At 44.5% G+C, this 27,914-nt stretch overlaps 1 protein-coding gene across 7 annotated transcripts in view; it reads left to right on the top strand.

The window, feature by feature from the left end:
• The window catches only part of cfap46 (cilia and flagella associated protein 46), a 114,648-nt gene that overhangs the window by 61,690 nt on the left and 25,044 nt on the right, over positions 1-27,914 (top strand). For 5 of the 7 annotated variants that reach the window (XM_079513356.1, XM_079513352.1, XM_079513355.1 and 2 more), the window contains 15 exons: positions 22-82; positions 3,371-3,523; positions 3,975-4,184; positions 5,056-5,162; positions 5,741-5,926; positions 7,623-7,773; positions 12,222-12,419; positions 16,685-16,873; positions 17,173-17,280; positions 17,903-18,091; positions 18,918-19,100; positions 19,897-19,994; positions 22,220-22,296; positions 26,330-26,535; positions 27,214-27,320. In XM_079513356.1, the coding sequence (XP_079369482.1) occupies positions 22-82; positions 3,371-3,523; positions 3,975-4,184; positions 5,056-5,162; positions 5,741-5,926; positions 7,623-7,773; positions 12,222-12,419; positions 16,685-16,873; positions 17,173-17,280; positions 17,903-18,091; positions 18,918-19,100; positions 19,897-19,994; positions 22,220-22,296; positions 26,330-26,535; positions 27,214-27,320 (2,223 nt within the window). Of the gene's footprint in view, positions 1-21; positions 83-3,370; positions 3,524-3,974; positions 4,185-5,055; positions 5,163-5,740; positions 5,927-7,622; positions 7,774-12,221; positions 12,420-16,684; positions 16,874-17,172; positions 17,281-17,902; positions 18,092-18,917; positions 19,101-19,896; positions 19,995-22,219; positions 22,297-26,329; positions 26,536-27,213; positions 27,321-27,914 lie in introns of those variants that run through there. The other 2 variants (XM_079513354.1, XR_013791055.1) reach the window with 2 other exon arrangements.

The following is a 27,914-nucleotide window of genomic DNA, read 5'->3' as shown; positions in this document are numbered from 1 at the left end:
ACATGATATCCATGATTCCAGGTGCCGCAAATCCATGGCTCTTCAGCGAGCGAGGAGGGGCTTGGACACCGCTGTCAATGAGGTTAGTCATCCATCCATCTTCTACCGCTTATCCGTAGTCGGGTCGCAGGGGCAACAGCTCTACCAGAGAGCTCCAGATTTCCCTCTCCAGAGCAACATTAGTAACTTCCTCCTCGGTTCCCGAGGCGTTCCAAGGCCAATGAGTCGAAGTGGGGGGTCTCATGCATTGAAGACCTCCCTAGGGAGACGCTCGAGAGGCATCCTAACCAGATGCCCCAACCACTTAAGCTGTCTCCTTTCTCAGAGTCTCTCTCTTGTGACTGAACTTCTCACCCCATCTCTAAGGGAGATGCCAGCCACCCCCCCCAGTTAGCTTCAGAGAAAATGTACTAAAGTATACAGTATGATAGTATACCATTGAGTCACAGTAAACAGTAATTGGCATTAATGCCAAGCATTTCCCAAAGCTTGGTTTCCATTAATTTCATTACTGGCAGAGACTTTGAAAGTCCTGGAGAAAATATTTATTCAGTTCATGACTCATTAATGGTGGAATCAAATGAAAGTTTGAATTTAAAAAGAAAAAGGCAAAATCTTGAAAATTGATCAAAACAATAAACGAAATGGCGGTATGCTTTGGAAAAGGGTAAGCAGTTATATATGGCAATTAAACAGTAACAGTGAATCATTGTCAATGGGATAGACATGCCAGGCCGCTGATATGGTCCTTTACGGTAGTAATTGCTTTTCCACGCTACCACATGTCCCCTATCTCGCAAGTGATTAACGAGACGCATCAAACGGAATGGAACATAATGGAACAAATTCAAAGCACTTCTTTTTTTTTTTTTTGCTCGACTCAGTGAAAGACCCTGGCCTGTAAGGACCTGGGTCTGGACAGAACAGCTGTTGATAATGGCTCTGCACTGCAGCAGCCATTCAACATCAACCCCTCGGCAGCAGCATAGCACGTTGCTATCCTGGCAACGGCAGCACACAGTAAAATCCTCAGTGTTCATTTATCAATTTACACTCGGGAGTGTATCACCATAATGTACAATCTCGGAGTTAAATTAATCACTGAAGTTGTTACTGTTCATACTGTATCCCCCCTAGCTACTGTAGTGGTATCACGTTGCAACGTCAAGTCTATAGCTTGCCCAGTAACAGAGAGTAAGAGGCATCATTCTGGTACCTTGGTGACTGGCTCAACGAGTTTTAAAGTTTTCACTGTCCTTGATTAAATCTGAGGAAAAGAAAAAACGAATACAAAAAAAAGGAGACCGGCATACACAGTCTGAGTCAGAGTGATTTGATCCATCCCACTTTCACCGATATATATGTTTTCAGGGGTCCCTTTCCCTGTAACAGAACCCCAAATCCCCTCTGCCAAAGATCGTACATTTGTTTTACTATTGCTTCATTAAGCCAAGACTAGACGAGAAGTGTATGACCCTAGAAATTAAGGAGACCTAAGGTCTCCACACACCGAGCGCGATGTATATGTATATGTCTGTATGTATATTTAGGGTACCAACAGGTGACAAAGTGGCACTGTTGAGCTTCACACTGTGCACAGGTGCATGATGGTTTTTTTTTGCACCACTCACTTCAGACAGGTCTGTTTGTTAACTTTTCTCTTGCCAAATAAGTTTATAAACCTGATATAATTCTATTATATCAGGTTCATGGGAGTTGAATTAGTCAACAAGAGCCTAGTCCCTCCACATGCCAGAATTGTGCCTCCCAGTGCCGGCAGAGTAGTTCCATAGTGGATCCAACGGATTGTATGGCCCTGGTCTTTCCCTAGTGGGTCTGATCGAGGGTAGCTACTGGATCACCCCGGCTGGGTCACCCGAGTGAGGGGTATATGATGTTCCCGAGACCCGAAACCCCAATGACCTTGGGATACATCACTGAGGATATGTCCCAGGTGCATCCATGCCATGTATTTTCATTCTTTCGTTCTGCCTTTAAAGTATGACTGGTGTGAATCTTGTGAAATTACAAAAAATACTTTGCTTTTATGATTTGTATGATTTTTCTGATGATGAGGATTGTTAATTATAATAGTTTTTTTCTTTACACATCAATATATCCTTTGCTCTACCTTGATTTTATGTTCAAATCCCATTAACAAAGAGCTATCCTGCGCTTTATGTCATGTAGTGTTTGCTGTCTTGTGAATTCATTTAAAATGTAATTAATTAGTCCATGGTTTTTGTGCCGAATCTGGGTTGAGTGAGAGTGAGTGCAGCTCCCTCTGGTGTTGTGCCTGTGTGTGTCTTTTACGCTATTAAAGTAGTCTTGACAGTTCAAGACCACTTCATAACCACTTAAACCCAATCATTGTTTGAACAGAGTCCCCCAGGACTCTATTAATTCCTCAGCCCCCTCCTTTTCCCCTAAATGTACACTAAGGGCCCTATCTTGCGCCACCCCGGCCCTTACCCCTTATCCCTAAACTTATTTGCCATTTTTTACTATTTCGAAAAATATTTTAAAATAGTTCAACTAGCCGATATACATCGACACGTTGTGAGCTCGTAGATCGGCTTATTTAACTATTTTAAAATGTTTTTCAAAATAGTAAAATATGGCAAATAAGTTTGCACCAAATATAGCTGATCTACAAGCTCACAACACAAAAAGCTTGTACAGGTAGATCAGCTGTTTTTGCCAAATGTTCACCTACCGTACTGTATATGACATGCCCAGAGTAAGGATGCTTTGGTTCAAGAGGTTGAATACTCCAGTTGAACTGGTTAAAATTGACGGGTTAGGATTACAGGTTGCTGCCTGCAACCACTGGCTGTCTGTTTACCACACACCACTGTCTGCCACACATGAAATGTAATCTGTTTTGCACCGAAAGCTCACTTCATGGTGTTTGCACAGCAGTGTCGTATCGAGTTTTTGTTTAGATTGTGAATTATTTGTTTTGATGTATTGATTTGTTACAAGCTCAGGATGCGTGTGTAGCGATGCGTGTGAAAGCTTGTAAATCTGCTATTTTCGACTGAATGTCCGTCATGCCCAGCATAGGGACTATAGTGGTCAAGTGGTTTAAAATACTCCAGTTGAACAGGTTCATAAGGATTACAGGTTGTTGCATCCTGCGGCTCCCCGACTACTTCTGACAGCACACCATGCACTGCCACACTATCCTTGTATCTAGAATGTAGATTTGAATTCAATCGAATTTGTCGAAAGCTTTGAACAATTCGTGGTGTTTTTTCACAGCAGTGGCTGTTGGTGGTCGTGGTGGTGTTTGTTTTGATACAGTGTGTTTTTATTTGATCTGATCATCTGCCAAAATGAGTTTTCCACAACCCTATTGTTTTCACAGCAGGAGGTGGACCACCTAGGTGGGCCCTCTGGCCGTCAGAATGCTGAGGTGTGTGCTCATGACATCTGGCTGGGCAAGGCTGAGGTGTGTCTCAGCATGGGGCTCTATCAGCATGCCAGGCAGCTACTGGCCGAGGCCCGTCTGGTGGCTACGGTGAGTTGGATCAGCAGGAGACCAGTGGTGGGGGGGAAAAAGTACACACATTGTTGAGTACTCACATCCTATGTCCAGCTTTTGAAGGGTTTGTGTAAACACAAACATTGTTTTGCTACCGTTTCCTATGACTAGTTTTGAGCATTTTGTGCACAAACATTGATGACAAAGGTGACTAGGACGCAAATTGTGATTGGCCAGAATGAGATGATGTGTGATGATAAGAGTGTCCCTCACTTCACACAGGTAAAGTTAAAAGTATCAATACTCTGTAAGTAAAAGTCTGGAATTAAAAATGTACTTAGTAAAAGTACAAAAGTACAGTCATCAAATTGTACTTAAGAGCCTCGGTCAGTGAGAGTAATGCATGGCGAGGGCTGCGCCACTCTAAGCCACCACTAGATGGCGGTCAGTGAGTTCATCCCCGCCATCCATCCATCCATCCATTCAGGAGCTGGGGGATCAGGTGGCTGTGGCGAGGACCCTGCTCAGCCTGGCCCAGCTGGCGTGTGCGGAGCAGAACCACGCTCAGGCCCTGGCGCTGCTGGAGAAGGCTCAGGAGCTCGGCGGGGACGAGGACTTCTGGTACGGCCTCACTCTCACCACGGTCCAAGCCACCGTGGGCAGCCAGAGAGGCCAGGAGGAGGGTGCACACAGCAAGGTCTGTGTGACCAACCGCCTGTGAGGCTCAAATGTACTGTGTTATGCTATGCGTTTAATGCTACTGTTCATTGTCTTAGCGTTTGATTTTGACAGCAATGTTTTTGGTTTTAGTCATAGTCTCTTGAAGAATACCAAACAACTCGCCCCTTTACCAACTCGCCCCATGGTGTACAGGTATTCCTAAAGTAACCTAAGTAAATTATGCTTTAACGGTTAAACCTAACCTTTCCTTAAACCAGAAACTTAACCTCAGTAAAACTATGCCTAAGCCTAACCCTATACCTAAACTTAACCCCAGTAAAACTATGCCTAACCCTAAACTTATTTCTAACCTTATTCTCAGTAAAACAAAATAAAGAATAAAATAACCGTCAGACTGAGCGGTCGGCGTGAGATCGGTGGAAAAATTGAGGGGCGAGATGGTTTAGGGGCGACCCTCTTGTTTGTCTAGCTTTTAGATTTTAGACTAAATCTACAGTTGATTTAGTCTACTAAAATATATTTTGGCGGGCCTTGATGCCGTCGTAATGACTACTTTTACACTTGCTGAAAATATCAGATCTATAAGCTCTCTGCTATCTGCTGTTTTCAGCATGCATCCAAGTGTAAAATGACTTGTACTGGATCTCTTGTCCACTAGTCCCTTCCTACAATTTTAGTCTAGTTTTTATTTGTTGACGAAATTGTCAATATATTTAGTCTTAGTTTTAGTCATCATAGCTTAGTTTTCATTTAGTTTCCATTTTCCATTTTCGTCAGGTGAAAAAAGGTTTTTCAACACTCTGCAACCGCATACAAGACTCGATGTACTGTGTTTGCTATGCGTTTAATGCTACCGTTCATTGTCTTCATTGCCGTTTCCCTTTCAGATCGATGGGATCATAAAACAGGGCTGCACGACTCTGAATTCAGTCGTGGAGCTGCGGCCGAACCGAGCTGCAGCTATCGGATTCCTAATCGTGTCACTAGAAACTAGGTAGAGTACGGTTCAATGTCCCTTCTCTCACTCACTCACTCACTCATTCACTCACTCACTCACGTATTAAGAAGTTAACAAAGTTTGATCTCCACTGTAAGGAGCACCTATGCACGGTGTGTGGTACGTTGGAGAAAAGCCGCCACAAAAAAAGGTATGTAAAGTGCAGATATTATGTTTAACCTGAAGTGATGGTGAGGCCATGCACGACCACATAAGGTGCATGACCAATTATCTGCCTGCATGTGTAGACCAGGACCCCCCCACTTTGAAAAGATATGCCAGGGACCTCCATAACAGAAGAATTGTATGGCTCTAGCAGTGATTCTCAATCATTTTAATTTCAACAACCCCAGTTTGACATGCATTAGTCTACGCGACAGGCCCCCATTAAATGGCATTTATTTCTATCTCTGGAACCCCAATTTATATAGTAAAATTAATGTTCCATTTGTACACTCTGTGTTACTGTTAATAGACCCAAAAGGGTCCATTTGGTTTCTATCTATCAGACGATGGGTTATGACAATGACTAAGCCAGGCCACTAGATGTCACCACTGTGCTATGTGTCTTCCAGAGGTGCTGTGGAACAGTTGCATGTAGCAGGTGGTCTTGCTGAAGCAGGCGAGGCCCTCTCTACCCAGGCGGTTCAGAGGCTCATGTCAACATGTGACACTCTCACCCAGTGTGCCAGCGGCTTTATTAAACTGGGCTACAGAGAGCAGGCAGCGGAGGCACATCGGGAGCATGCACATGCACTGAGGTCAGTAAGTTGTATACACTGTAGAATCCTTGGGTATTCAAATGTAACCAAATGGACCCCGGCGTGATTTGTCAAGCTAACGTTGTGCTCTGAATCACTTTGCAAGACTAGGGCTGTCGCTTTTTCAAATGGTTGAGATTCCATTTTAGAACAAAGATCTCCTATGCATGTTCAAACAAACAAATCCAAGAAATACCATGAATTAAAATATATATAAAAAAGTAAGAAGTGGTGAAAATAGCGGATCTGCATGTTGTGTAGAGCAGGGGTTCCCAAACCTTTTTGGACCAGGTACCCCTTTTGGGGTAGACATTTTTCCAGGTACCCCCTCATCTGAAGCGGCCGCAGAAACCTTTCAAGTGTCCTGAGTCTTTTTGTTGTTTCTGCAGCATGCGTCCTGCTGTTACTGTTCTGGGGTCACGACAGGTTGACTGATGTTGTAGTTTTAGTAATCATGTCAGCTATTGGCCCAAAGCAAACATCATTATTAAATTCAAGAACCGCTGTCTGTCAGTCAGTCAGTCTGTCAGTCAGTCCCTTCCCTAGCATAGAGCAAGACAGCTCTCGCCTAGAGCGCCTCCTCACAACGCCACAACGCACGGACTGTACGGACAGCCTCACGGAACCTAGCGCCGTGCAGCCCTGTCCTCCAACCTCATCTGCCCCGCATTACACACGCCAAACATTCTAACAATCATCTTAATTACATTAATTTGCGTTAAAAAAAATACAACTCCCCGCAAATCACTGACAACCTGGATGACACCATCCTTATTCAGCCACCCCATTCCACAAGCTCAAACCAATGGTAAAAATTAGAGGTGCTCCAATCGATCGGCCGCCGATTTTCATTTCAAATGATTCGATCGGTGATCTGCAATTTACCCGATTTGGAGAAACCAATCTTTTATACCATTTACAGGTAAGTGGTATAAAAGTCAATCAGGTATCGTTTTGCATCTGTGTGACAAGCCCAAACATTCTCCCCTTCCTTCCCACACACACACAGGAACAGTTTTCATGCGTTTTAACGTAATAATAATTTTCGATATATTCAAATTGTCGGTGATCGGGATCGGTCCCAAAAAAAACCCTGATCGGAGCACCTCTACTAAAAAGGATTTGAGTCTGTTAGTACCCAGGTTTGACTCACGCAGACTGCCTGCCATGTAGCTCACCCTTTCAGTTAAATTAACACTTATGGACATGGCATCTCATCACTCACTTAACCCATGTTGGGGGCGGGAACCCCTTTTGGTGTTTTAAGCATTATATTCTACTTTAGCTATTGAAAAAAAAATAGATCTACAAGCTCATAGTGCGGCACCAAGTGCCGCGCTACGAGCTTGTAGGTCTGCTATTTTTGAAAAATCTTGAAAATGTGGCGCAAATCATATTCTTTCAGAGCGAACGTTTTTAGCTCAAATCTTTGCTTCTGGGGGGGCAACTGAAACAGCATATTTTCAGATGGGGGTCGGCGGCCAATTTCATATATTTTTGGGGGTCCTTGACATGAAAATGTTTGAAAACCACTGACATAGAAACATGAGGTTTTTCAGAAAACTGTCAGAATTTAGAAGACATTTTGTAGAATCGTCCTCTGGTCTAAATTCATACTTTATTTTTCTCTTCTCATTCACTGTCTCTGTCAGCCTCCTATAGTCTCCTTACCGACCCTTCATGTGTTGCTCCTCAGAATCCTGGCCAAGCACAGTGCCAACACAGAGAGGAAACGGCGCCACCTGTTGGATGCCTTCTACCAAATGCAGCTTGCCGTCTCCGAACAGGAACACGTGGCGCTTAACGGCCAGAATCTTCTACCTGCTCCTGCTAGTTCACGGCCAGAGGTAAAAACTAAACACATGCTCCTCCCAAGACCTGGCTACCATGGGGACTTGATTTTATACTTCGTATCGTATGCCAGTGTTGAGTGTTATGAAGTTGAGTGGTCCCTTTAAATTACTACCTGTCTAAGTGCAGTGAAGCAGTTCACATACTTGGGCAGTGTCATTTCAAATGATGCTTCAATCACAAAAGACATTGACAATAGACTCTCCAAAGCAAACTGTGCATTTGGTAGGCTCCGCAAACGGGTGTGGGACAACCACTCACTGCGTCTGACCACCAAAATTCAAGTTTACAGGGCTGTTGTACTCAGTACGCTACTGTATGGCTCAGAATCATGGGTCCTCTACAGGAAGCAGCTGAGGCTGCTTGAGTGCTTCCATCAACGTTGCCTGCGTTCTATCTTAAACATCAGATGGCAGGACCGCATTACCAACATTGAAGTCCTGGAGAGAGCTCAGTTTCCCAGCATAGAAGCCACACTGCTGGTTTGTCAGCTGCGCTGGACTGGGCACGTCGCACGCATGGAGAACACCAGGCTGCCAAAAGCAGTCCTTTACAGTGAGCTGTGTCAGGGGAAGCGGGTCAGAAGCGGATCTCGTAAACGTTTTAAAGACCAGCTCAAATACCAACTTACGGTAGCAGGCTTACAAGCGAAAACGTGGGAGTCCACTGCCACTGACAAAAACTGTTGGCGCTCTGCTGTAAATGTAGCTGCTGTGAAGCTCAGCAACATCAGGCAGACAGCTGCAATGCAAAAACGTGCTCGCCAAAAGGGTGACCAACCCACCCAGACCTCTGCCGCAGCTGCCCAAGAATCTGCGAATCAAGGATCGGATTATACCAACATGAACGTGCCTGCCGTAAAGCAAAGCTGAAGGACCCCTAACTCCTCCTATGATCTTCGCAAGCGAAGAATCAGCCATCGTGTGTGTGTGTGTGTGTGTGTGTGTGTGTGTGTGTGTGTGTGTGTGTGTGTGTGTGTGTGCCTGTGAGTGTGTGTGAGTGCGCGCGGTAACTGTGAGAAGGACTATAGCCTTATTTTTGTGGGATACACACACACTCTACCTAGGCCCACTTACTGTATACTTCCCATTCAGAACTGTGCATGTGTGTGTGTGTGCGTGCTGTTCATGTGGATATGTCATTTTAATATCCATGTGCTTTCATAATAATTATTCTTATCTGCACAAATATGAATGTTATGCTGCATGCATGAGAAGGGACAGAAATATCCATACACATATTGAACATGGACAGCTCAAGGGCTCTCTGGTAGCTCACAAAAAAGGCCAATTTTATACCCATTCTGTCATTTCAACCGATATGCACTGCTCCAGTGACATTTTCTATAGTTGTTGATCGACAATTACCGGTTCCAAAAAGAGCGACAAAAAAAGCATGTGTTAACCCATTTAGACCTGAGAACGATTCTACAAATGCCTTCTAAATCCTGACAGTTTTCTGAAAACCCTATGTTTCTATGTCAGTGGTACTCAAACATTTTCATGTCAAGAACCCCCACAAATATGTAATTGGCCGCCGACCCCCATCTGAAAATATGTTGTTCCAGTGACCCCCCCCCCCCCCCCCCAGAAGCAAAGATTTTTAAAAACGCTCACTCTGAAAGAATATATATTCAAATATTTGTGCCACATTTTCACGATTTTTCACACTATGAGCTTGTAGATCTGCTATTTTTCAATAGCTAAAGTATAACATAATGCTTAAAACCCCAAAGGGCTTCCCGCCCAGAATAGGTTAAAAGTGGGGAAATCAACAGCAACCATTCCATTCCTCATACACTCTAATTTTCATTAGAGAGGAAATCACATTTGCTTCTTAAAGGGCATGCAGATGGCAACATGTTGTGATCCTATTTAAAGGGAAAGGAGATTTGTATGTGGAAAAAAAAGAAAGACCATGTATATACTAGCTAGCTGCCTGTCAGAAATGACAGCCTTGAACTTACGGTATGCCTCAGCCCCTCAATTGCAACTATTATTGAATACCGGTACTTACGTTGAATTTAAAGTATGTTTTCTTTCTTCTGGAGGACATGCCAGAACATGTCAATAAATGAGCAGCCATTTCTGAGTGGGTAGAGAGGCCATCTGGGAATCAGGTCTCCACTTGGTTCGCCTAGTCTACAGTGCGTGTCCCTGAGCCATAATAGTAATAGTAATTTGGTCTGCACTCTTTTGTGTTATTTGTCACTGTACTGTAGTATCAGGAGCAGTGGGCGCTACGAGGCAGCCCCTTGGAGAACAGTTGGGAGGCAGGCACACTTTGACACAAAAAGTGTGTGTGTGTGTGTGTGTGTGTGTGTGTGTGTGTGTGTGTGTGTGTGTGTGTGTGTGTGTGTGTGTGTGTGTGTGTGTGTGTGTGTGTGTGTGTGTGTGTGTGTGTGTGTGTGTGTGTGTGTGTGTGTGTGTGTGTGTGTGTGTGTGTGTGTGTGTGTGTGTGTGTGTGTGTGTGTGTGTGTGTGTGTGTGTGTGTGTGTGTGTGTGTGTGTGTGTGCATAAGTATGTGCGTGTGTGTGTGCGCCATGCATGTATATTTTGGCTAGCCCCAGGCGTGAATGAAGCCATGGTTTAATAATGTCCATGAAGCATTAGCTTGCCAGCAACAGATGGGTGAGATAATCAGATTCTCCTTCCTCATTGACCAAGTTACACAGCAGATCCAAGAACTGAAATCGCCTGGTGCTAGTGCCCATTTTGGATTGTAACAGTAATCTAATCATGAGCAATTAACAGTTGATTGAAAAACTACCAGCTGTGAATCCAGGTGGAATCTTGTTGCGCACAATCAAAACCTCAGTGTTAATTTATCTTTTTAGTAACTCAGAGTGTAGGATGCATCTTTCCGTAAGGATGCACCATGTATTGATTGACTCGATTTTTATAGTTACAATGTGCTTCATAAGACAAGGCAATAAGAAAAGTGCAAAGCTCACAACGCATTGCAATTTGCAACACGATACAATGTGAGCTTGTTGTAATTGGTCTGTTTTTGGCGACAAGATTTGATGTAGGGAGGCCAAACGGAGCAGAACAAGCATAGAGTATAGGGTTTAACCCATTTAGACTTGAGACTAGATTCTAAAAAAATGTCTTCTAAATCCATGTTTTGGATCAGTGGTGCTCAACCATCTGAAAATATATTGTTTCAGGGGACCCCCCAGAAGCAAAGATTTGAGTTAAAAATGTTTGCTCTGCAAGAATATAATTATATTCAAAGATTTGCGCCACTTTTTCAAAACTTTTTGATTTTTTTTTTTTTTTAAATAGATCTACAAACTCGTAGCGCGGTCAACACACACACACACGCACTCTGTGCCGCTCTTCACTCTTGCTTGAGTGAAGACAGGTCTTGAGCTGTGCTTGATTTAAGGGATAGCCCATTGAGATGTAGCATCTCATTTTCAAGGGGGACAGATAGATTTGAATGTTGTATTCATGTTTAATGTGTTTTATGTTATTGCTCTTACACTGTTTTCTGTTTGTGTGCCAGAGTCCTGGTCTCACCCTGGCAGCCAGGCTCCTTACACTGTTTTCTGTTTGTGTGCCAGAGTCCTGGTCTCACCCTGGCAGCCAGGCTCCTTACACTGTTTTCTGTTTGTGTGCTAGAGTCCTTGTCTCACCCTGGTAGCCAGCAGGCTCCTTACACTGTTTTCTGTTTGTGTGCCAGAGTCCTGGTCTCACCCTGGCAGCCAGGCTCCTTACACTGTTTTCTGTTTGTGTGCCAGAGTCCTGGTCTCACCCTGGCAGCCAGGCTCCTTACACTGTTTTCTGTTTGTGTGCCAGAGTCCTGGTCTCACGCTGGCTGCCAGGCTCCTTACACTGTTTTCTGTTTGTGTGCCAGAGTCCTGGTCTCACGCTGGCTGCCAGGCTCCTTACACTGTTTTCTGTTTGTGTGCCAGAGTCCTGGTCTCACCCTGGCAGCCAGGCTCCTTACACTGTTTTCTGTTTGTGTGCCAGAGTCCTGGTCTCACCCTGGCAGCCAGGCTCCTTACACTGTTTTCTGTTTGTGTGCCAGAGTCCTGGTCTCACCCTGGCAGCCAGGCTCCTTACACTGTTTTCTGTTTGTGTGCTAGAGTCCTTGTCTCACCCTGGTAGCCAGCAGGCTCCTTACACTGTTTTCTGTTTGTGTGCCAGAGTCCTGGTCTCACCCTGGCAGCCAGGCTCCTTACACTGTTTTCTGTTTGTGTGCCAGAGTCCTGGTCTCACCCTGGCAGCCAGGCTCCTTACACTGTTTTCTGTTTGTGTGCCAGAGTCCTGGTCTCACGCTGGCTGCCAGGCTCCTTACACTGTTTTCTGTTTGTGTGCCAGAGTCCTGGTCTCACGCTGGCTGCCAGGCTCCTTACACTGTTTTCTGTTTGTGTGCCAGAGTCCTGGTCTCACGCTGGCTGCCAGGCTCCTTACACTGTTTTCTGTTTGTGTGCCAGAGTCCTGGTCTCACGCTGGCTGCCAGGCGGAAGCTGCAGCGTCTGCGTCTGTCTCTGGTAGAGCTGTGCCTCGCCATGCTGGAGCTGCTGTGTGCCGAGCAGACCAGCCACGCCCTGGCGCGGAAACGGAAGTCCTCTGTCGAGATGGCACTGGAGGACTTTACCCGGTCCACACCTGACCCCGACTCCATAGAACAGGTTAAGACGGTTGACTGGAAATTTTAACCGGGATTGATTTTTGCGTGTGTGTGTATGTGTGTGTACTTGCTACATAGTGAGGACCGGAGAAGAAGAAGCCGGCTGTGTCATCATCACCACTCGCAATGCCCGCGGCATCCCCCTCCTCCTCCTCCCCCTCAACAACCACCGCTGCTGCTGGCAAACCTGCCAAACGCAACTTCACAAACTCATGCACATTGTCCCTTTCATTCCTGTCCAGCATGCGCAGCTGGTTGTAGTTGGGCCACAGAAAGGTTGCAGCCTTGTGGAGAACATGCAGTTTTATTTTCCTGTCCATCCACTGGAAAAGCAGGCACAAAAGCCTGCTGTGCCGTGTCGACTGGGTTTGGCCGACAATGAGCCTTCAGCTTTGTTGACCACAGACAGACGAGCTGAAGAGTGGGGTATATTTGTCCCCCTCCAGCTTGCGCTGTGCGTCCCGAAAGGGCTCGAGGAAGTCCAAAAGAAAGGCCAGCATGTCGGGGGCAACCTTATCCACTCTCTCAGCCTCTCCACGAGCCTCCATCTTCTCGTGCAACTCTCCTGGATAGAACGCAGTGACATATACAGTATACAGAACTGAACCTCGTGTCCACCATCTGCAGCAGGGTCTTGGAAAGCGATGCTTGCAACCCCGACTGCTTGGCATATCTATTAATTAATAATAAAATAATAAGTATTAAAACCAGAGCATGGACAATTGGACATTACGCAAACTATATACAGTATGCTTTTATAAATGTATAGGTTACACATAATTATAATCGACATGACGAAAAGTATAATAGCCTAATTATAGTATCATCATCATATTCAGCAAAGTGTTATGTGTTGTGTAGGCCAGGGGTAAACAAAGCTTGCCTCACAAAGGCTTTCGCTGCGGTTATTTTTTCCGCTATGTCGGAGGCATGCTGTTTCAGTGCGTCATCAACGTCCAGCCCATGTCTGATACTGTATTCAGAACATGATCCTGGCAGTCAAGTCTGACGTAGGGCTCTAGGGCCTTGACAATGTTCGAGCCCTGGTCAGTGACCCAAACGATCTTGGACAGCGATAGCAAATCTCGTCACCAGGATCTTAACGATCTCTCTCCTGATGTTTTCCCCTGTTTTCTTGTCCTCCAGTGGAAACATCATTGTGGCCAGATTCTTCCCGACTAAACTAAAATCTCCCGGCAACATAATGGCATGTAATGGCCATGTAGTGTAGTTTTCTGAAATCATCAGTCCACATGTCTGTTGTCATTCCCACCGTGCCTCCTTTTTTTAGGTGGTTCTTTAATTGTGCTATTAAGGCCCCCCTTTTCTCCTCAGCCATGGCCTTTCAGTGCTTTTGAATGGTGTTGGGGCAGGGGATAACGGAGCTTGCAGGCACTTTTCCGTGGGTAGCCCCGACGTTGATGAGCTCTTTGGCCAATTCGACAAAGCCTTCCCCTTCCACAATCAAAAACGGCCTGATGTCCTTTGCGCAGAATGTAACACATTTCTTTTGTCACTGCCTGCTGGCTGCTTGACTCGCAGAGGGACTGCAACTGCAGCACTCTTAACGACAAATGACTGCAATGATGACTGCTGCGAGGCCCCTGGCGCTGGTGCCCCTGGGAAAACTTTGTCAACATGACGACCCAATGTCGATGTCCCGGTCCTCTTGCTATCATATGATAGTACTGCCTTGCATTTAGCACACTGTACATACAGTACTCTGCGGGTTACCTTCTGCGTCCAAGACCAATTTGAAGGTTTTCCAATCACACTGTATTCAACTGTTTCGATTTTCTTTTTGATCACATCCATCTTCTTTATCGTACTTCTTAACTTTCTTTTGTTTTTTAGACTGACCTGTTGTTAACCTATAGGCTGACACGCCCACGGCCATCGCATACCCTGCCAACTGATTTATGGCCCTGTTAGGAACCGATCTCCATGTACTAAAGGTGTTGGATTGTGATGCATTGTAGACTTCAGAGGGCTTGTAGATTGAATGGCTATTCGTTGCGCAACACCAGCCTGCAATTAAGTATAATTCAGCCTGTCAGCCCAGGGCCCCAGGCCATCGGCAGGCAGCGCGCGCACGCCTGTCTGTCTGTGCAAGTGCAGGCACTCTCTCTCTCACACAAACTGCATGGCAAAGTGGCAAAGTGCGCTTCACTCCTCACATAGTAAAAATGAATTGCCAAGATTCAGCAGCGCAACCCTCTTCATAATAAATAAATACACAACATTACACAAACAAAATAATTGTTATTTTTATAATAATAAAAGAAATCACGGAAAATCACAGAGCCCGAGACTCGGCCCGGCCCGACTAATTAGCATATTCTTTGGGCCCGGCCCGAAAATGTTGAGCCGGGTCAGGTAGGGTAGGGTTCGGGCAGAAAAAGCGTTGCTGGGTGTCATATATCGGACACCATTTCTCAATGGAAGAGTAGTGAGAGCACCTGCAGATGTGCTAATTATATTGTATTAACACAGCCGACGCGAATCGCGTATCAATACGTTATCAATTAATCAAACGTCGGGTGCGAATCACGTATCAATACGTTTCAATCACTTTTTTATAGCATACTTTCATTCATCTTTTTACCCACCCGGACAATGAAGAACCATCCCCCTATCATTGCGGCTTAGTCCCGCTCACGTGATCAGAAAAAAAAACAAAAAAACAAAAAACCCCTCCCCTCCTGAAAACAGGAGGGCGGGCCGCTTAACGTGTAGAAGCCACTAAGCCAGTGGACGCGCCCATGGAATGATCCAGTCGGTGTGTGAAAAGAATCAAATTTCACACAACACTATACTACTCGATTCCCCCCTCCCCTCCTGTTTCTCCTGCAGGAGGAGGGCCTTGCGAGATGGGGGCTCTGTCTCTCGGAAAAAAACGAAGTGAGCGGTGCAACTGTTCTCTACAGTTGCACCGCGCAACTGTAGAGAACAGTTGCACCGCTCACTTCACAGGGGTGTGATTTTTATTATTACAGTAGAAGTTTACAGACCAAACTGTAAATAAAAGGTTTACATGACTTTCTGCCTCAGTCCGTATATAGCGAGCTGTATTGAATAAGCAGAGAACAGAATATGGGACAGAGTTGCACCACTCACTTCACATGGGTGTGATTTTTATTATTACTACAGTAGAAGTTTTTTTCTTATGAAAGCAGAGAGTCTTCTGTTTCATACGGTATATAGTATTTATATGTCGCTATAGGCCTTATTTTGTGAATATTGAGGAGTTCACGTCCATGTCTTCTCTGAAGTTATCTGGTGGGCACAAGCTGCATTCAATAACCAATTACTGTGTAACTGTACATGGGATCAATGTTTACTCTTTTCCTCGTAAAAGTACACATTCAGGGCTTTCATTCGGTGTATAGGATGTATAGGATATTTATTGGGTTCAATTTTATATCTGCCTGTCAATGTCTCTGACTTTAAACCATCCATAACTCTGCTCGCTGTTCAAGATAACCACTTCCAGGCAAATGCAGGTGTTGCAAAAAGGTCAATATCTCCAGAATGGAACATGGTAAAATCAAAATGTATTTTTTAAATTGAAGTGGACAAGTTCAGCTTTCTTTTGATGTATGCGTGTGATTCTCGCTATAAGAGAACATTTTGCTGTGGGCCCCCGAACAAGGCCTTTGTGCAATGTTAAACGGTAGCAACATCCAAATAGGCCTGTTGAGATCTTGTAGCAATCAAAGTGTTAACATGCTCTACCATTCAGATTAGTCAAAATAATGTTGTATGCATTCAAATATACAAAATACACATATATATATATATTCCAGATTATAACTTCATCTGTGACCCTAACTGAGATATCCCTCTCACAGTCACAGTGGTCTCACAGTGGTGCATTTGCAATGTGCAGATGGGAGGGCAACTAAATTGGAGTACTCATTCCATGTTTCTGTATCTCTACAGGTCTTTAATAATGCAGCTACTTATACAATACGATATAATCTGTTGATGTTGTTTTGACATTAGGGGGAACTTGCTTCTGATTCTGAAATAAGATTATCTTTACTAGTCAAGAGCTTAACATCAATCTGTGTTCCTTTGAATTCGGAGATGTTTATAGTTTAGCTTTTTCCAATATTGGTGTGTCCACATGCTTGCTTGCATGTGGAATGCTGCAGCTTTCCCTTCGAAAGAAAACCTAGTCTGTTTCTCAAACAGTGGCACATGTAGGATATCTCTGTAGTTTTCAATCCATTATCCTGATTTAACCCACGTGTCCTTGTCCAGGAATGGGCGTGTGTAGGCAAGACTTTGGGGCAGGTGACCATGGGCCAGCTGGCTGCGACTTGCTTTCCATCCCCGGACAGTGTGGAGACCAGATCGCGTTGCCTGGCCCTGAAGGGGAAGTGCCAGAGGCTGCAGGCTGCCCTGAAGGACCCCATCCTCCCCTCTGCACTCTGGGACAGACACAGCCAGGTATGAAACAACACAACATAACACTATGGGACAGACACAGCCAGGTATGAAACAACACAACATAACACTATGGGACAGACACAGCCAGGTATGAAATAACACTCTGGGACAGACACAGCCAGGTATGAAACAACACAACATAACACTATGGGACAGACCCAGGTATGAAACAACATAACACTCTGGGACAGACACAGCCAGGTATGAAACAACACAACATAACACTCTGGGACAGACACAGCCAGGTATGAAATAACACAATCATTATTCTGTGATGTTGGACCTGAACATTTTTGCAGGAGAAAGCCTGGTCCGAGGCTAAAGCCGCTCCCTCGGAGAGAGAGGACGCAGGCAGACAGAAAGGCACGGAGTCGAGCAGCGCAGAGGACAAGGACGCAGAGCTGCAGGTACCATATAAATATAAACTGACTGGGGCTTATCCCTCCTGACTGAGGCCTAATAAATGTCTTCATAAAGAGGCTCACTTCTATTCATACTGTATCTCCCGCCACAAAGGGTCACCCTTGAAGTGCTGGTATAGGTCTCATATATGGCACACACAGTTAACACCTTGAGGGCCCGGGGTTATTTAATCCATTAAATCAGAGCGGCCAGCGATTTATAGCAGCGGAGCACATTTAGCGACGGACCGGATGTTATCCCGGATGTGGCTGAAGTAGCTTGATGTAGCCAAAACACTCTCGAGGCGATCGGCAACAACGGGAGGTATGATTTAATTCTAACGTGACTAGCGACGGGACCGAGGTGGGCCGTCTAACACATAATCAGCCTGTGATTCGATCGGTTTTGATATCAATAATCTCTATTAATCAATCTCCGTTTAGGACATCGCACGTAATTAATTAATAGGACGGAGACCTCCGTCTGGGGCCCTTCAACTGTTAATGATACTGTGTGTGTGTGTGCGTGCGTGCGTGCGTGCGTGCGTGCGTGCGTGCGTGCGTGCGTGCGTGCGTGCGTGCGTGCGTGCGTGCGTGCGTGTGTTTAAATTTCCCTTTTATTGCACAGAGGAGGCGCCGATACGAAGCCCAGCAGTTGTTGGCCCAAGCCAGTGAGACGCTGGCCCAGGCCGTCAATCTGTGTCTCCAGCATAAGCTGCCCTCGCTGTCCACCCTGGCTGATGCTTCCCAAGACATGCTGGAGTGTCATGGCCAGCTTAGCCCTGTGGTGGCCGGCCAATACCTGGCCCTGCTGCAGGTACGACTAGTCCCCCGAGTCTGGAATCGTCTCTGCCCGTTTCTGTTTAAAACCCATTTTGGGGCGGAAACCCCCTTTTGGTGTTTTAAGCATTGTTATACTTTAGCTATTGAAAAATAGCAGATCTACAAGCTCATAGCGCGGCACCGAGTGCCGCGCTACGAGCTTGTAGGTCTGCTATTTTTGAGAAAATCTTGAAAATGTGGTGCAAATGTTGAATATTATATTCTTTCAGAACGTTTTTAACTCAAATCTTTGCTTCTGGGGGGTCCCTGGAACAACATATTTTCAGATGGGGGTCCTTGGCAAAATACAGATAATTCTGGGGGTCCTTGACATGAAATAGGTTGAGCACCACTGACATAGAAACATAGGGTTTTTCAGAAAACTGTCTTGATTTAGAAGGCATTATAGAATCGTCCTCAGGTCTAAATGGGTTAAAGATGACGTAATATAGCTATACGCTTTATTCCTGATGGGGAAATTAGGTCATTACATGAGTGAGGAATAGCTTATATTGATAATGTGCAATAGCAGGGATAAATATTTTAGCTTTACAGATTACAAACTCTTTCTTCCTTCTGCTGTGGTTTATATTGCAGTCACGCAGAGCGTGCGTGCATATGCGTGTGTGCGCGCTGTGTGCACGCCCACCACTCCCTCTCGTACATCTGCAAATTGCCAGCCGCCCTGGCTCACGTCATAATAATATTCTTTTGAGATATCATCACCTAATTCCCCTGACATGAAAACTGCCCCCCCCCCCTAAAAAGAATGTCCTCCATTCATCCTCTCTCTCTCTCTGGTCTCCCCCGTTAACCTCCAGAGCTGCCGCAGTGCCGCGGTGGCAGCCGAGGTCCTGAGCGGTGCCTGCAGCGCGGACACCGGCGCCTCCCGGCTCTCTGCTCTGATCAGCCTGCGCAGGAGGAGGCGCTGTCAGGAGGAGGAGGAGAGTCCCTGCAGCAACATGCTGGAGGGAGTGGAGGAGGCCCTGAGCAGCCTGAGCAAGGTGCACGCACACACGCATGCACACACATACACACACACACACACACACACACGCACCCCATGCGGGAGGGAGTGGAGGAGGCCCTCAGCCTGACCAAGGTGCGCACACACACACACACACATGCACGCACGCACGTGCACGCACGCACGCGCACACACACGCACGCACGCACACCACCACCACCGCTCTCTGCACATGATTTATAGCTACTGGCTGTTCCAAGTTCACTAGAAAGTAACCTCTGGAATTGGTCCCTTTGTGGTCTTTTGTTTGTTGAGTGTCATTAGTGCAGTAAGTAGATTCTGGTGTCAAAAGGCCAAACGTGCCCTTTTCTTTTCTTTCCTGCTATAATAGAAAATGACTTTTAGAGTCTTGGTTCAAGACAAGGTGATACTCCATTTTAAGTGTGTCTCTGAATGGTTAAAAATAATAATAATTAACATATCATTATTAAATCAATGATGTTGTTCTTGAAATGCAAAGAATCCTTTCTTTATCATAGATCTAAAGAGGTTTGTAAAATTGTGGACAGACTTCTTGTTCACACGGATTCGGAAATCAGACCTTCCCCGTGTCTGACCTTCATCAGCGTGATATAATATTTATATTGTTACCCAGGCTTCTGTTTGAAGCCTGCAAGGTCACAGCCTTAACGATTTATTCATCCGTTTTTCTCCCCTTTTCACTCTATACAGAACTACATAGACCAAGATTAACTTAACTTGCTTGCAATAACATTTGCTTACACACTCACAGGCATATCCTTCATATTCCGTATTGACTTTCTGTTGTGCAGGCTTATGGCCATATCACTATTAATCCCAACCACCTGAGCATCCTTGGAGAGCTGCCATCCAACCTGCGGATTCTGCTCCTTCAGCACACCGAGGATGGGTACAGTCCAGTGTTGATTTCATCCACTAATACTATGCCAAAAATGTAGACCTTTGTGTACCTTTTTTTTCACTGACTGAAACTAAATGAAAACTAAGCTATGATGTCTAAAACTAAGACTAAATGTATTGACAATTTTGTCAACAAATAAAAACTAGACTAAAATGTTAGGAAGGGAACTAGTGGACAAGAGATCCACTATAAGTAAAAGACACAAGTCATTTTACACTTGATTGCATGCTGAAAATATCCGATCTAAAATATCCGAGCTTGTAGATCGGCTATTTTAAGCAAGTGTAAAATCATAATTACGACGGCATCGAGGCCCACCAAAATACATTTTAGTAGACTAAATCAACTGTAGATTTACTCGACTAAAATCTTATGATATTTAGTCGACTAAAAGTAGAATTGACAAAACATTATAGTCAACTGTCATGACAAAAGACTATAACTAACTGAAACTGTGTTGCGTTTACAAGTTAGTTTTTAGTCTGTTATGATTGATCTACATGCTCACAGCGTAACACAGCACGACTTGTGAGCTTGTAGAGCGGCTGTATTTTTTTATACAGCCACTATGTAATAAAAAAAATACAAAATGACAAACTTCAGTAACCTTGCTTTCTTACTGTTGGCTCTCACTCTTCTCTCTCGCTCTCTCTCTCTTTGATGTGTGGCCCCATCTGCCTCCTTCCACCCTCTCACTGTGTATGAGTGCATGACCGCAGGTCACATGTCACTTTAGGTTTAGGTCGCAGACATTATCTGGAGCAGAATGGCCTGCAGTGAGGCAGACAGGCCACTAGAGGGGTAATGTGTGTAGTAGTACAGGCCAGCTGGTGGGCAACTTTGACCATGGTGAGAGCCACTACATTTCCACATGCACTCCAGAGGGGCCACATTGCATATAGGTCGTGGCCAAGATAGCAGATGAATTGAAATCCTGAAATTTTCATTTTTTTTTTTATGTTTTCATTGGAATCCTCAAAAGTATAATTTGTATTTCATTTCAAATGCATTTAGTTATATGTATATTAACTTTATGGACTTAAATACAAATACATTGGACATAAAAAATACAATAATATTTTTATACTAGTCCTTAAGCTACTAACATAGACTAGACGCGGGTCATGTTTGCACGTTTGGAATTGCAACAGCTGAAATCAATACTCGGTATTGTGATGTTAACCTGCCTATGTATGGTGTAGTAGACTTTACTGTTATAAGTAATCGGTTGTTATGGATGGAATACAGAAGGAAATCATCTTTACACAATTTACAATGTAAGCATTTAGCAATTTAGCAGACAGCCAGACACTCCTATTCAGAGCGGCTTACATGATGCAAGATCAGAGTGTATGGAATGAACCCTAGTCAACTAATAATAATTAGAATAATATTGGTCAATGTGCATAATCAGTGCTGGTGTTTAAAGTCCCCATCCATGTCAGGCCATCAATCATCAATTGTGGCAATTGTGGCACTAAAAAATTAGTGCCACAATTTTTGTATTTTTCCAGTTTTTCATGTGTCTATGAGGTGACAGTACTTCATTAGACACCCTGGAGTTGTTTTTATGTACAAGGCCATTTTTTAAACTAGCTCCTCACCACTCGCCCTACACACTTCCACTCGGTTTGAGCATAGATATATAAATAATAGAGACGCAATGCAATGCAAGTGGATGGGAGGGGAATTCCGGTGCCGTCTCTATTATTTATATATCTATGCTCAAACCAAGTGGAAGTGTGTAGGACGAGTGGTGAGGAGATAGTTTCAAAAAGGGCACAATGGTGTATTTAGGGTTTCTTCCTGGAGGCTGAACCCTTGACAGTCAAACGGGCCAATGAAATAAACAGTAATATAGTGACACCACTATCAGCCCTTCCCCTAACCTCTCCCCCTTTATCATACAACTACAGCTGTGGGTGTGGCTTCAGTTCAGGTGGATCACCACCCACCACCACCCACCACACAAACCAGGCATACTTAATGAACTGGTGTGCGTGCCCACATAAAAACAAAATTTTAACAAATACTGTACACTTTTTTGAAAAGATTATACCTCCTTATATAACAATAAGACCTGATGATCATGTTTTAGGGTGGAAAAAAATCACGGCACTCCATCTTTAAGAATATATCATGTGAATAGACCTTCTATAAATGTGTGAAATCTCTCTGTGTGTGTGTGTGTGTGTTTGTTGTGTGTGTTTCAGGTCGGAGCTTTACGGAGCCTTCTATGAAAAGTCCAAGTCGACCGACGCTCCTAAAGGGAGGCCTGTGCAAGCTACAAGTGAGCCTTGTTTTTTTCATGTTCACTAATCGTACATAGTGCATTAAAGTTCTCAGTCGCCCACGACTGATTTCGGTCATTCGCATTCCATGGAAGCCCATGCATGTTGTCTTCTGTGAAGCAGGTCGCCCACCGAGAATAGCCTATACCTACAATCTCACAACACGTCGAGCTGCGACGTTTTGTGAGCTTGTAGATTTTAGGTAAAACTAGCAATGAAATACATGTGTAGAAGCATCTTCCATAAACATGAATGAATATGGTTTCAGGAATGTATGACGGCGTATTATTGCCAACTCGGTGAGAAAAAAAAAGAACGCCGGTGATGGTGGGGCAATTTTCTGACATTAAACTCGGAAATTTCGGAGTAAAATGTAGGATATTTCTAACTTCAAAAACTCACAGAATTGCGACATTAATCTCAGAGATTTCTGAGTAAAATCTTGCAAATGTCAGATTTTCTGTTATAATTTTCTGTTTTAAAGTCTACTGGAAGCCCCCATAAGTCCCATGTTAGACCCAGAAATGTTGGTTAGTATAAAGTTTTATGGTTCAAATGTCATCTACAGTATAGGCTTAGAAGATGAGATTAAGCTTGGTTGCTAAAAGTTGCACGTTGAGCAATTTGAGTTATTAGCATAATATGTGACCATACCATTAACATCCTGTATAAGGCAAAAACATCAACATTTCATCATGCTTTAAGTAGCATGTGACATGTTAAACTAGGGGGTTTTTGATTGATTGATTGATTGAAAAATGTATTAACAGTTTGCAGAATTACAGTACATTTCAAGCACAAACTCAATACAAAGGCTGTGAGTGGCTGTGAGTGGACGACCCAATTAAGCATTACACTTGTTTCCAATAGGGTCCACAATGTTCAAATCATCAAAAACATTTAGAGACGTACAAATAGACACTTCTATATAGACAAAGGACAGAACAGGAATTCATCATAAAGGAGGTAAAAAGGGAAAAGAAACATATACAGTGAGGGAAAAAAGGGGTGGGCGGTGGGGGGGATTCACGTTCAGCTCCGTTCATTTGTTTGTTTTCCTTGGAGGAGCTGCGTTGGGTCCCCAAGTCGGCTCCGTGGCCGTACCTTGAGTTGGCTGTGTGGCCGTGACCGTCTCTTGTGTTGTCCTTGCGTTGGGTCCCCAAGTCGGCTCAGTGGCCATACCTTGAGTTGGCTGTGTGGCCGCGACCGTCTCTTGTGTTGTCCTTGCGTCCGTGTTTGAGGGATTCCGTTTTTACAGTGGCCAGTTTCGAATTGCAGCCGTCCGTAGGTGCCCTTTGAGAGCGGTTTTGAAGGAGTCAAGGGATTCGCATGTCTTAATGACTGTTGGTAGGGCGTTCCACATTTTGGTGGCATAGGAGCGAAAATAATTTAGTCCCTTGTTTGTGCCGAATCTGGGTTGTACATGGTTCGTTGCACTCCCTCTGGTGTTGTGGGTGTGGACTTCGTTAACATTAAGGAAGTATCTAGACAGGTACATGGGTATCTTGGTGGTGTATCGAATCTTGTGGACCAGACCCATTGCAAGATGCTGTACTCTGTCGTCGACCCTAAGCCATTCCAGCCTGTCGAAGTGGGCAGGGGTGAGGTGGGTTCGGGGGGCGAGGTCAAGTAGGAGCCTGACCAGTTTGTTTTGGGAAGTCTGGAGCCTGGTTTTAAGGGCCTTTGAGGTGCTGTGGTACCAGGAGGTGCATGCATAGTCAAAGAAACCCTGTGAATCCATTTCCAGCACTATTTTTGCAAAAAAAAACACTCCTTGGGCTAAAAACGACCATAGCCGCTTGCCCAAATATGCTGACCTCATCACATTTGTCAAGACGGTTGTGTGTGTGTGTGTGTGTGTGTGTGTGTGTGTGTGTGTGTGTGTGTGTGTGTGTGTGTGTGTGTGTGTGTGTGTGTGTGTGTGTGTGTGTGTGTGTGTGTGTGTGTGTGTGTGTGTGTGTGTGTGTGTGACTCTAAAAATGTACACATGTAATCGTACCTCTATGGGTCCATCTGTGCCATTTAAGCCAAACAAAATGAAGCGCTTAATTAATCAGTGTATGTTTTGTAATTACAATTATCTAAATGTACAAAGTACTAGAACTAGTAACTAAAGTGAAGTAAAATGAACTCAAAACTAGGGATGTTACGATTTTTTTGCTTCCGATCCGTTCCCTCAATTTCTGTGTTAGCCGATACCGATACCGAATTACTGATACCAGTGTTGTGATCTCATGTTGTGTTCATAGCTATCTAGCTATATATCTTGTGTTGTGTTTATAGCTATCTAGCTACACGTATATATCTCGTGTTGTGTTTATAGCTATCTAGCTATATATCTCGTGTTGTGTTTATAGCAGACTCCTCACTCAAATGTGCATTTGCAGTTTGGGCAACTCCAAAGCAAACTCTACATGTCCCAACATTTTATTTAATAACGTGGCTATGATTCTGGATGCTTATCTGCTTAATGCTATTTTTTTATATGAACGTCATATACAAGCATACAAGTATGCTTACATCGCTGATGTTTATAACAAACCAAACCGTTTGTTGAAAATTGAGAAAGTTATGGTTATTTAAAAAGTACATGCCTCATAGACACAATGTTATGAGGGAGCGAGCTGGACTGGAACAAGATGGCCGTGACGTCGCTCTCCATTGGCCAGCAGCGTGGGCGAGCCATCTAGCCTTTTCTATGTGTGGAACAGCAGCAACATAGGTCTAGATTATGTTTAGAATACCTAAACATCATCATTACACTTTCAGTATTCCATGTAATAGTCAGCCCTCCCGCCTTTTTTAATAATACAATTTAGATCTAAATTAATAATGTATTACTAATTATCTGAGGGCAGATAGAGAGAAGGATACACAACGTTCTGTACCGTACGGACTCCAGCCGGAATCAAACCAGGGATGTTGTGGTTACGGGGTCAGCACCCTATCCAGTGTTATCCAGCCACCAAGCTGAAAACCCCTAACCCCCCGCGTCGGTAATTCCTAAACGGCTTATTTTTTTTTTTTAAATGTAGGGGCACGGTGGCACAGTCGGTAGTGCTGTCGCCTCACAGCTAGGAGGTCCTGAGTTCGATTCCCGCTGTGGGCGCTGGGGGCGTGTTCTCTCCTCCGCGTAAAAGGGCCTTTCTGTGTGGAGTTTGCATGTTCTCTCCGTGTCCCCTAGGGTAGTTACCCTCACAAAAAACATGCAGTAATCTTGGTCTCTAAACTGCCTCCCCCTGGCCAGTCGGGGTGCCTGATGGAGGGGAAAGGAACTGGTCAGAATAACGTATTCCTTCCACGTGCTACATCCGGCCGGGGAAACTCCCCCCGTCAGGTGAAAAGAAGCAGCTTGGACTCCTCATGCATAGAAGGAAGTATGAGGTCAGTCTGCTGCCCTCCCAGGTTGGCAGAGGAAGTGTAGCGCCCAGGATTACATTACATAATTGACACTGGGTGAAGAAATGTGTTGCAAAATCGTGGTAGTAAAACAAAATAGACAGCTTATTTTTTTCCCTAGCTGCAGGCGAACATGCCATTTGACATACAGTGCTGGATACAGCATTGTTTTGAGTATTCAAATCGTCATTTGTATTCCTGTGTAACATTTATCCATGAGGCAGATGGAAAGTTCAAGATTTAATGAAGGCAGGGAGAGAGAAAGTGAGGTGAAGAATAGCAAGGCAACCCCCAGTTTTCCCTCTGACCTCTTTGCAACTGCTCCGACGTGGGAACACTCGTTTTTACCAGCCCGATTCTACCCTAAAAGCGATCATTAGCATAATAGCTCTCAAAATGACCTTTCTTGGGACAAGCCCGCCATGCAAAAATCTACTTTCCAATGCGGCCCAAGAGATAGGGATGGAGAAAACAAAAGAGCAACTTAAGAGACGGATGGAGAGACCTGAGAACAAGGCCGGAGGAGACGGTATACACTATATTAGCTGCTCAGGGGAACCAATTACAAGGCCCTGTACTGTATGCCGTCTGCCATTATGCATGTCTGTGTTTGTGAACTCTGTATCGACGCAGGTTCACTGAGGTGCTCCAGGGTGGCCAAGGTTTCCGTCTGCCCCAGGGTTCTGCTGATGCTCCGGGATCGCACTGCGACCTTTAGCCTGGAGACGACGAGAAACCTCAAGGATGCCCAGTGGCAAGGCGGAGAGGGCGAGGAGCCCGGAGCCTCCCAGGAGGAACGGCAAACCCCCCCAACTGTGGGTCCTGGCCAGAGACCTCTGGTGCTTTTTTTTGCCTCTGATGGCATTATTATCCTCTGCACACACACGGCTCACAAAAAAAGTCTCACATGCCACTAAAATATGGAACGCCCTACCAACAGCCGTATAGTCTGAAAACCCACCTCTTCAGATTCCATCACTTGCCACAGAACGACGACCTTACAAGTGTATTCAAGGGCTAAATTTATATAATTTAGCATTTTAGCACTCAAGGTATAGCTCATAGCTTTACAGTACAGATAATCTACAGATATTAGGTTCTTAGCTTGCTTATGATCTACAGTATTTGATGTATTTGATGCATTACCTTGTATTTTTCCCGCTTACTGTAAATCGCTCTGGAGTGTCTGCTAAATCCCAAAATGTTAAGAAATGTGAATACCTAACCTCCTTCAAAACCACTCTCAAAGAGCACTTATGGGCGGCTGCAATTCGAAACTGGCCCCTGTAAAAGAGTGTCTGCTAAATGCCCCCACCCCTCTATTTTTCTATAGTACACATTTTCCCTTTTTTTTTTCAACCGTGTATTTGGTATGTCTTGATGAATTGAAAATGGTGTAAAACTTACCAGTTTTTGCATTGACCACCGGTGTCTTCCTTGAACTATACCCATTCTTCAATCAATCAATCACTTTTCTGAGCCTGACTAACACTAACACATGTTGTCTATTTGTTCAGAAAACCACGGCAGATGAAACACTTGAAACTGGCTTCAGAGACATTGTGCGTGGTATGGAGGACTATCTGTATCCAATTCTCTCCCAGTTGGACTTCTCTTGCTTCAGGTGAGCTGCATATAATTCAGCAAATCTCCCCATTTAGTCTCCAACAGAGATGTGGATGATGTTTTCCTGACTGCAGGGATGCAGCTGTGTAAACATGTGATACTTAGTTTGAACCTTATTTAAGATGGAGAATTCTACAAAAAAAAATCACACCCGTGTGAAGTGAGGGGCGCTAATATATTAAAGTCTAACTCGTGTTGATTATGTGATGTAATGGTGATGTAAAACATACGGTGACAAAACAAACATTACATTCTCTTTATTGTTAATGGCATTTAATGTTTGACAATGAAGGGAAATTTTACGTCGATCATCTTGTCCCTAACACAATGGCGTTTTTAAAACAAACATTGAACTAAAAACAAACATTAAACCTGTATATAGGAGGGGCTAGCGCCCCTCAAAAAGAGATGGTGACTGCATAGATGGTTTGAACTTGTGTGTGTGTGTGTGTGTGTGTGTGTGTGTGTGTGTGTGTGTGTGTGTGTGTGTGTGTGTGTGTGTGTGTGTGTGTGTGTGTGTGTGTGTGTGTGTGTGTGTGTGTGTGTGTGTGTGTGTGTGTTCGTGTGTTCGTGTGTGTGTGTTCGTGTGTGT

This window comes from Electrona antarctica (genome assembly GCF_951216825.1).
Source record: "Electrona antarctica genome assembly, chromosome: 10".
NCBI classification, from domain to species: domain Eukaryota; kingdom Metazoa; phylum Chordata; class Actinopteri; order Myctophiformes; family Myctophidae; genus Electrona; species Electrona antarctica.
Note: the sequence above shows the minus strand (reverse complement) of the source record. Positions and strands in the feature narration are given on the sequence as shown.